The following is a 10931-nucleotide window of genomic DNA, read 5'->3' on the forward strand; positions in this document are numbered from 1 at the left end:
TTGCTATTTTTAATCAAAACTGCATTTTAAAATTGTGGAGTGAGTGTGTGTGTGTGTGTGTGTGTGTGTGTGTGTAAGAGAGTGTATGCATCCCACAGAGGTCAGAGAACAATTTTCAGATTTTATTTTCTCCTTCCACCTGTGGGTCCTGCATATGATCTAACTCCACAGGCACCCTGTATGCTGAGTCATCTCAGTAGTTCCTAAATTGCACTTTTAAAAACAAACACAAAAACAAAAACCTTGTTGTTAAATATCCTTACATCTGTAGATATTATCTTCCCATCAACCTCTCTTCTTTGGAAAATGGACACCAAATAACTCTGCTAAATAAGTCTTTATTTCTCCAAAATGAAGAGATTAAGGCAATAATAGTAGAAAAGATAATCATATTACATGAAACTTCATCTATGCTGTTTTCCCTGCCCACGTGGGCTGATTTTAGAATAAAATGGGGTTGCCAACCTAATAGAACCCTGAACTGTTGATTTCTACCACCCACAAACCTCTCAACGATTCTCAGGAAATGAACTCATCTCAATTAGACCCAATGACAATTAAAATAGAACATGTTGCTTAAGAACCAAACCCTTTGTCCACATAGTTACAGCAAAAGGGAGAGAAACTAACAGGCAGAGAAATCAAAGTAGCAGGATACATTCCGAAGTGCTGGAGCAAGAGGAGGATCCATAGCAGCCACTACATCAAAAATGAGAGAGGAGTGAGAGAGGAAGAGAAGGTGAGGAGAGACAGACAGACAGACAGAAAGAGAGAGAGAGAAAAAGAGAGAAAGAGAGTTGATAAAATAGCAAACTTCAAGGCACAAGCCATACATTTTTATGTGAAAAATGTCCTGAGAGTAGAAAACACATACAAAGACGTGTGTACCTTGGGTCTTCTACAAAAACAAGTGTTGGAAGTTGCTATGATGAGCCATCTAGAGAGTAAGCAGTGGTGAACACTTGGAAACAGGCATGCCATTTCATTGCCAGATCAAAGGGAATAAAACCAGCTAGGGTTCTCCATCCTTGTTTCTTTCAGCCCATGCAAACTTCCAAGATCAAAGCCCCAGGGCATCCTAGCCTCCAGACAGTCAGGAATAACAGCTACAGAATAAGCACCATCAGCTGTAGTAGTCGCAAGGTCTAACTAAAATAACATTGATCAACATGTGGCGAATGTCCACACCATTATTATAACAGAAACCTTTTTCTTCTGTTGTCAAAAAATAAGTATAATTTTCACCTATATTGATTCTGAGAAATAATAAGTAGGTGTAATTTTATTATGCTAGAAAGCTGTTGCATCTGAACAGATGGCCTAATCACAACAGGGCTCTTCTGATAATGTGATGTTATGCTGTAAACATAACTGAACCTGGTCTTCATGAGCAGGGGTCTTTTGTCTAGCCCCCTCTGGTTAAGCTTCAGACATATATGAGCTTTCACAACGTTCCCATGCCTTCTTGTAATAAAGATGAAATATTTGACACCAAGGAGTATTTAAATCTAGATCAAAGGTTATGTTTTCTCCTATTTATTTCACTCTGTGAACATTTAAAATAGCTCTTACCAAATCTGTTTTGATACAATAGAAACATTTATTGCTATAGCAGTGCACTAGTGTGACATATTCCACACAGGCTCATCTGTTTGAATACTGGATCCAAAGTTCAGGAGGTTATGGAACCTTTGAAAGGTAACACCTCCCTGGAGGAAGCAGGTTGTTGGGAGTGGCTGTTGGCTGGCACAGCTTCCTGTCCCAAGTCGGCTTTGTGATCCACTCAGGTGTGAGTAACAGTCTTATACCACCGGTGGCAGAGCTATGGGCTTCTCTTATATCAGGCTTTCCATCCCATGATTACTGTCTGCATCACCAAATGGGCCAGTGTGATCTAGGCGGTCTCTGAAAACTCTTTCCCAGGTTGTTCTAGTTTGTGTCAAGCTAACTATTAAAACTAACCAACATGATTACTCTCTTACATAGGTGAGGGGAAGTGACCTGGGGCAAAAATAACCACCACAGAGAGATATAATGTGTGCTATGTGAGATTTACACTTTATGCAAAAAGAGGGCATTACAGGAAGTAAAATAAGAAGCAGGGAGTTGCGCTGGAAAGAAGCAGAAACTTTCAGGGTCGCTTAGGTTCTCTTAGAGAAAGAAATGGAAGGGGTGTTAACAGAAGTGGGTACAGGGTTTCTGTTTATGATTGACTTGGGTATCAAATGGTATAGACTAAGAGGCTATAGAATATTAGGAGTTAGGATTCAGAAAAGTGAAATTCTAGTTTAGGGAGGCCAAGATGTGAGAGGTGATGACAACGTGGAAAGCTTTTTACAAAGAGCACAAAGTAAGAACAATGCTAATTGTACCCAAGGCTGCTTGTTTCCCTTACTTTTCTGTGGCAATGATAAAACACTACAGCCAAAAGCAACTTAAGGGAAAGAGAATCTATTTTTGACTTATGGTTCCACAGGGATGGGAACCCATCATGTCAGGTAAGCATGCTAGAAAGGGCAGACATGGCCGTGGGAGCAGACAGATGAGAGCTCACATCTTCAAAGGCAAGCAGAGAATGGACTATACATATAGCAAGGCTATAAACTCTCAAAGCCTGCTCCCAGACATACCCTTCAAGAAGCAAGGCTGTATAACCTCAAACTCCCCAGAGAGCATCACCCACTGGGAACCAGGTGTTGGAATACCTGAATCCATGGGTAATATTTCTCACTCAAACCACCACAGGAGCTGAGTAAATAGACCATGCACACTGAACGGGTGAAGATCTGGGTTGTCAGGAGTGTTACAGAGAGCAGATAAAATGGTAGGCCCCCGTCTGATTCTGGCTGGTAGAGACATGAACTCCTCTGAAGGACAGGTCCAGATTCATCTCCCAGTGTTAACCTTTGGAAGCATATACATAGAGAGTTTGATTTCTGATGAAGGAGGCTTCTGAGAGAGGGGCAATATTGCTCTAATTCCAATTAATTTATCATCTGCATCCTTGAATGGTACTTGAGCCTCATTTCTTATGCTAAAGAGCAGCATAGTGAAGTATTCATGAAAAAAAATGAATCAGAAATTAGTAACTCTGGTGAGTCAATAGCTGAGGATATGACGGCACTGCAAAAAGGCAGAGATGTTTGCTGACTGATGTCTGGGGGAGATCGGGTGAAGAATATATAATCCAAATTAAGTATCACCCGAAATGCCAGTCCTGACGCCTGCAAAGTCTCTATTAGAGATTCATGAAACATCAAGCCTAATTGAGGCTTTAAGAGAAATGCAGCATGATGTAACAGAACGACAACATCACCCCCTGCCCTGTTCATCCATCCGGGAGCATGATCGGCTATGCCTGTCAGCTTGTTCTCACTGTCCAACATCTTCATAGATTGTTTAAACACTATGGTAAGGGCAAAAATCTACTAGGTCAAATGAGGATGTCACAGTCATGTTTCTGCTTAGGACTTGTATGAAATAGCCATGTATTAGCTCAGGATACAAGAAGCCACTTAACGCACAATGTATAGTATTGGAGAGTGTGTACTGTGCAGGCAGTGTCTGCAGCATATAGAATGACGTGTTGTGTTAGACCACAGAGATAATCCTGAATCGCTCAGGATTTGAACTTGAATTTGAGTCAGCGTCAGTTTGTTCCTGATGTCTCTTGGCATCTGACTCCAAACATGACAAATCCCCAGAACAGCACAGGGCATGTGCATGAGGGTTATAGTTAGTGATGGGTTAAATTCCACTCCATAATTCATAAGCCGACCTCTGACAACGGAACTTTTAATCTTAAAGATACTGGAAAATACAAACCACAGGTTATATAATCTGTACTGAAAAATCACTTCTAAGGTTCCTTCTACAGATCCCAGAACTTCATGAAAGTGACTGATTATTAGATAGGTAGGTAGGTAGATAGATAGATAGATAGATAGATAGATAGATAGATAGATAGATAGATAGATAATAGATAGATCTGACAAAAAAGAAAGAGAAAAAAGGAAACTATGTATTTAATGAGATACACACACATACATGCATACACACAAATACATACATACTCACATACATGCATACACATGCATATATGCTATCCTTTAGAAATGATTTGTACTAAAATTCCATGAGCCTATCACTATTCTGTGCCCCACCCTTCATCCAAGGGTATTTCCAGTCAGGCAGAATAAGGGAGTGGCTAAAAATACAAATCTTCTCAACCGGTAATGCTGGGTGGCTTTTGGAGTATAACTAATTTTTTCAGATACAAAGTAGGATATTGAAATTCATCTTTGACAGTGAGTTAGTGTGAACCAAAGTGAGCTAAAGTATATGAAGTATTTCACATAGTGTCTGAATATATAACTATTATTATTTGTTTATTGCCCACCTGGCTGTTTTTGTTGTTTTGGTCTTTATTGTTATTCCAGGTTTGATACCTCAGCATGCTGATGTCATGCTCTGTGGTGACATCCATAGTAACAGGTGTGTACCATGGCCTGATGCACCAAAGCAGGAGACAGAGTATATGGTCCAGTTGGTTCTCACCTTGCCCGTTGATGGTTCACTCATTCTGCAATAAGCATTTTCTTTGGAGAATTCATGTGACCAGTGGATGTGTAGCTTGCCTCCCAATCTGTAGTCATTTCTGTTTGCCATATACCCAGCAACTTATTTTCTTTCCTCCTTCCCTTCCTCTCTCCCTTTCTTCTTCCCTTCCCTCCCACTCTATCTTCCTCCCTCCCTCCCTTCCTCCCTTCTTCCCTTCCTCCCTCCCTTCCTCCCTCCCCCTCCCTCCATATCTTTGTTCTTTCCTTCTCTCCTGTCCTGTTCCTCCCTCCCTCCCTCCCTCCCTCCCTCCCTCCCTCCCTCCCTCCCTCTCTCCTTCCCTCCCTCCCTCTCTTCTTTTTTCCTCTCTTCCCTCTTTTCTTTCATTTTCAAATTGTGATGAGTGGGGAAAGTTTAATATCTTTTACTTATATGAATCAATGTGAAGTGTAAGAATTATACCCAAAGTCTCGTTTTGTTAATGAGGTATATGGAAAACATGAAAAGATGTAAGGCTGTTCGGGAATGTTCACAACATCCTGTAGGCAGAAAATATGATCACATATAAGATTCATCTCTTACCTGGGTTGCCTGTGGACAGTAATAATTTTCTCCTCTGGCTCCATGCTGCTTGATCCATACCAGTTGTCTCTGGTTTCCAGAATAAAAAGTCCAAAGGTATCCAGAAATAACATTTATTAATCAACAATAAAACACACAATAGAAAAGGCCTTATAAGTAAAACTATATATTTATAATGCTTTATTGGTTTTGCTCCAGAACTCCACAAAACACTACAGACAGTAACAAAATAATTCAATAAATGTTAAAAACTTCCAAGATAATTATAGGATACTCTTTATCATATGTGAGCATCATCAATTCCATGACCATTAGATACATTAGCCAACACTATCATAGATATCTTTCTTGAATAAAGAACATTTTTTTTCAATCTGGGAATCATAACATTTACACACATCCACACACAACGTAACAGCTCAGAATAAGTGAAGCAGATCCCCCAAAATGACCTGGAGTCATCTGCCTATACATCACTTTAAAGATATTACACTGTCAACAGGATAGAGATCAACACACTTAAGAGAAATGTAGGGGGCTTACTTGGGGGAAAGAAGGGAAATTGGGCATTAAAGCTGTTTACATGTTTTCCATGGCCCGCTTGGCAAGATGCTCCCTCCCCTGCTCTGCCTGCTCTTGGTTGAGGTACTCCAGCACTTTCAGGAGCATATCTTCATCCAGGTACTGTCTGTTTGGGGTGTCCTCATTCTTCAGGGATCCTACGGGGATCCTTTTGCTCACCTTGGCCAGTCTCTCCATTTCCTGGGAGCTTCCTGGCCCCAGATGTTCCTTGATGGCCTGCTCGAGCTGCTCTTCTTCTTGGAGGTCATCCTCTGAGGAGACTGGACTGGGCACTCTCTTCAGCTGGTTGGTATTCAGGAGCTCAGGGTACTTAACTAGCATCCTGGCTAAGTACTCTCCCAATTCTTGGTCATTCAGATTTTCATAAGGTGCTTGTCTGCTTTCAACATCAGGGATCCAGGCTACTTTGGGAATCTGGTTGGCTCTAGATTTCCCAGGACCATAAGGGAGCCTCATCAGAGCCTTGTCTTGGCTATATTGGTTGGGAAAATATGGGGACTTCTGATTTACTACATTCTCCATCCCTAAAACATTTAAAATGTCCTCGACACTCAGCCCATCAGGCAAGGCCTCTACCATACCACGACCAGGTGCCTTGGGATACCCACCCTTGGAGAGCATCTTACTTTGAAACATGTCTGGACGGTCTAGGTCAGCCTCTGGGATGTCATCTAGGTCAACAGCAAGCTCCAGATCCTGCTCTGGCTCCACCAACCCATTTGGCTTCTCTCCAGCTTTGAGCATCTCAATTAAATCTTCAGGGGGTATCTGCAAATTCCTGGAGATTTCAATCAGCTGATAAATAGACTGAGAATCAAGGGGCTTCTGAAGAAGCCGGGCTGCCCTGTCCCCATTTGGCCCACTCTGTGACCTCCCACTGCCCACAGCATTCACTAACCTTCTCAGGTAGGTGATAACTTTGGAGGCATCCTCTGAGAGTTGGTCTTTACTCTCTCTCCGGTTTTCTTCATCTGGGAGCCCCAACTGCCCTGAACGTTTCATCTCTTCATTGATTTGTTCATTTTTTTCTGTGTTCTCTTTGCTGTCTCTCACCTCTTCCTGGGTTTGAGTCTCTATTTTCTCCTCTATGGGGCTCCAGTCTTCTCCCCCCACGACATCTTCATAGGCAATGTTGTTGGTCTTGTACACGTCGTCTTCATCATCTGTGTACAGCTTTTGTTCCTCGTCAACCCTCTCACGCTTCTGGTTGCTTGGCCCTGTCAGTTTCCCAAGCTCTTGGAACACAGACTCCAGGGTAGCAAGACTTTGGGGTGTGTATTGTTCCTCGACTATTTCATTTGTGCGTTTGAAGGGGTTTTCTCTGGAATTCTCTTCATACATGAGAGGGAACCGCATGTGCTTGAGTTTCCTCTCAGGCCACTGTTGAGTCTCATAGTCATCAGGCGTGTCCACTGGGAAGTTCTTCTCCAGATTCAAGGCATAGGGCTTGTTCTCTTTGGGGGCAGATGGCGGCTCATTTTCAGCCTGCCTCAGAGCCTCGAGTATTATCCGCATCCACTCGTCTTCACTCAGTGCATCCCTTGAGCTCTCTGCCAAGTGGCTTTCTTCTCCGTTTTCTTTGAGTTGAAGAGGAACAGAGACGCCTTGGTAGGGATTGTAGTCTGGGCTGCTTTCTTCTCTGTGAGCTTGCTGCCTGAGCTTTTCTATGTACTCCAAAGCCCTGATCATTTCTGGACTAGGAAACTTTTGGACATTCTCCAATCTGAGGTCTGGTTCTTTCTGAAGCAGCTGGTTTCGCTGGAAGGAAGCTGCTTCGGCTCCAGAGATGAGGAAAATTAAGTGGATAAGAAGCAGAACTGCTCCAAGTCGGTACGCCTTAGCTCCAGCCATGTCTTAAAGATTTCCTGAAAACATAGAAAATACAAATTATCACAGATGATACGAGCTTGAAGGCACGATGGGAAGAAAAGGAAAACACAAGCTACAATGGAGAATGGAGAAGAAATGATTTAATATTACACCTAGGAAAACTATTTAAAGTTGATGAATATTTCCTATATGACCCCCACAAGCTAACCATAGGAATCTATAGGAAAGTCATTACTCATTTGCATCAAGCTTGTCTGACATTCTTTTGAAGAAAAACATTGACGGGGGCTTCTCTAAATGTGTGTCTTTCATTTACAAATTAGCAGCTTGATTTTTATCATGTTTCTTTTCAACAAAACAAGACTTTGTAAAGTATTATAATTTCTTCAAAGAGCATTCTATTAAAATCAATTTGGAAATAATTTCTCGTGACACACACACATAATATATATATTAACATACATACATACATATAATTATCCCATAAGATTGTGTCAAAATAATAGCCTGTTTGATTTATTCTCTGAGTTAGACTTCCAATTTTGTTGCAGAAATGCAACAGCTATATGATGACGTAATATAGCATATTAGTGTTAGTAACACTGAGTACCTTGGGCATGGATCCTGGTCAACGCACTGAATGATAAATCCAGAAATTAGCTACTAATCCCCAGCAGCTGGGTCCTCCCAGGTCTCAGCTAGTATACTAAACCATGGAAGCTTTTTGTGGAAGCCTGCAAAATTAATAACCTACACTTTTAAATTTTTCTATGTGCCAATCTTCAAATAATTGTATTATGGCTGACTTACAAAATGCAATTAGGGTTATATTTTTCATCTTTCCTCTAGTGTATAGTAAATAAACAGATGCTACAGGGAGAACATAAGTTTACTTAACTAGTCTATTTCTAAGCTTTTGAGTGTTCAGATTCAGTTTGTCTTATGTCTCTGCCTATTTTTGTAGGGACCTGTGAAATCTTAAATGACTCACACACACTGTTAGAAAATCTGAAAATAACCACTATGTAACTCCCAATTTAGATAAACACAGACGATGTGTTGAATTCTTCCTACTTAAAAAAGAAAAGAAAAGAAAAAAAGGTAAAAAAACCTTCATTCATTTTTTTCTCCAATATTTTTAAAATCTCACAGATGGATTAGTAAGAGGAATCACTTGTACACTTCCTGCTTGGCATTGCTGATAATTGGAGAAGCTATTTCAATCCTTGAAATTTCTTTTGTAAACAAATGCATGTAAATAAATCTATAAGTTTATTCATGTCTTCGATACATCCTGGTTTGTGGCAAATAAGCAAAGTTATGTGAAAATGATTTCCTGTTAGATTAAGCATCTAGATATTGCTTAACAGATCTTGCTGATAATGAATGCTATAATTTTTTTAGAACTGTCAATAGGTTGTAGGTATAGAAACTTCCTTTGCTTACATACATAGGCTGATTAAGATTACCACCAAGTAGGCTATTTAAGCATACACAGAACATTTCCAAAATAAACAAATGCTTTCTTCAAGAAACTGTACCCATAAACTTGTGAGTGATATAATGAAGTTTAAATAAAAAGGGTTCTATATGTATATAATATATTTCATATTACTTCAGGATTGATTTAGCTTTGGCAATCAGCTTTCACTACTGTCATGTTAAATGTTATCTTGAAAGCCATATTGAGTGCATTTGCTTTAAGATCATTATCTTGACATACTCTTAACACATCTTAGCATATGGATTACGTGATTATCTGAGAACCCACTACTTTGAAGGGAGGTTTTTCTGTAGAATTAGAGAAAGAATGCACATTGCAGTTTGAACCACAGCCTAACATGCATGGCCGACTCGTCGCTGACTCTGGTTTACTTTAGATGACACCGTTATTGCTTCTAACACTCAAAGGACTTCATTTCTCTAGGAGCTGCTCTTGCAAGCAGTGAAGATGGCTTTAATAGTTCTAACACCTTACACAGTGTTTGATTTAAAATTTAATTTTCTGAAGTCTAAATGGTAGGAACATTGTGTCTCCTCAGACAGCTATTATTGATGCCCCTTACAGTAAAAAACATCTTTCCTATGAAATCAGCTGGAACATTGACACTGAACCATCAACACATGTGAGTAAATCTGATTCAAACAACCCACCTAGTTAGGATAAACAAAAATAAATTTGCTTCAATCAACCTCTTCAGCAAGTAACATATCAGCTTTTCCAACCAACGCATAAAAATTACAATCACAGTCCATACCGATCTATATATTTTCTTCCCTGGATTCAAAGTTATCATTTCTCTGTGATTCCTAGTAACATGAACCTTTCCCACAAAGTGATAGTTCATCTTTGAAAAGGGGAAAATGTCAATGTTCAAAATTATTCTAAGCTGCTTTCTCAAGACTAAAATTAGCACATAATAACATAAGCCCTTCTGGAATATACCAGTTCATAAAATAATTAATAATTAATTCAGAGTTCCCTTAAGGTGAATATCAAAGAAAGAAAACAAATCTAAATTTTTTGCCTCTGTGACTCATATGATTGATGACATTTGAATCCTTTTAAACTGTCTGTTAAGATTATTAAGCATATAAAATTATATTTTTGGTTCTATATCTGACTCTTGGGAGAAAAAGAACACATTAGAGAAAGAATCAAAACATAAGGTTTGGTTAACTTTACATTAATCGGCATGTTGACGTTAAAATTCTCAACTTTTCTGCTCTCCTTGCATACAGTTTTACTCAGTAACATTATAGTTAATGCATATTCTCTGACAAGTCCTGTAAATCACAGAGCCCCTCATTTCGGCACACACGTATAGAGTATCCTTGCCTAAAAAGCAGCAGGTTGTCCGGTTATTCTATCAATATAAGCTTGCCAACGGTCTTTTTCCTCTCATCTGGGAAAACAGGGAGGGACACTCAAATGAGAACTTTCCAGTAAATAGAAGAGAAAGCAGTCTTACCTCTGTCTTATATTATGTGGAAGGCTCCAAGCATGCTCCTCTCTGCCGCTGAGTGAGGGCTCGGGCCGTTTCAGCACCGGACAGCTCCTCGGCTTATAGAGAGCCTGGGCGCCTGACTCCGCATTCCACGCTGACGTCACCGGCTCAGCCTCAAACCCCAGCGCAGGCGAGCTTTTTCAAAGAATCCGAGAGAAAACAATCACTTTAGATATTTTTTTAAAGCGTTGCATGCTTACGCCACCTGTCTTATGTAGCAAAAACTACAGCTTCTTCCCCCTTCTTTTATCTCTGAGGCTCGAAATAAAATGTTCAGCACAAATTCCCTTAGAAAGGAAGAAATCTGTCAGATAGACATGACTAATTGCAAGGACATCTCTGCGTTTTCACGCCTTGTTTAGAAAGGTTTCT

The 10931-nt window shown here is 40.2% G+C and overlaps 1 protein-coding gene across 2 annotated transcripts; it reads right to left on the minus strand.

Moving 5' to 3' along the window:
- Positions 1-4933: 4933 nt before the first annotated feature.
- Scg2 (secretogranin II) lies at positions 4934-10594 on the minus strand. Of its 2 annotated transcripts, NM_001310680.2 has the most exons (3): positions 10524-10594; positions 6620-7586; positions 4934-6499 (listed from the first exon to the last, which is right to left on the minus strand). In NM_001310680.2, the coding sequence occupies exons 2-3, from the start codon at positions 7570-7572 to the stop codon at positions 5719-5721; spliced, it is 1734 nt and encodes a 577-aa protein (NP_001297609.1). In that variant the 5' UTR covers positions 7573-7586; positions 10524-10594; the 3' UTR covers positions 4934-5718. The 2 variants fall into 2 exon arrangements, with proteins under 2 accessions (NP_001297609.1, NP_033155.1); NM_009129.3 differs by having other exon boundaries at positions 4934-7586.
- Positions 10595-10931: the final 337 nt, after the last annotated feature.

Source organism: Mus musculus, chromosome 1, assembly GCF_000001635.26.
Source record: "Mus musculus strain C57BL/6J chromosome 1, GRCm38.p6 C57BL/6J".
NCBI classification, from domain to species: Eukaryota; Metazoa; Chordata; class Mammalia; order Rodentia; family Muridae; genus Mus; species Mus musculus.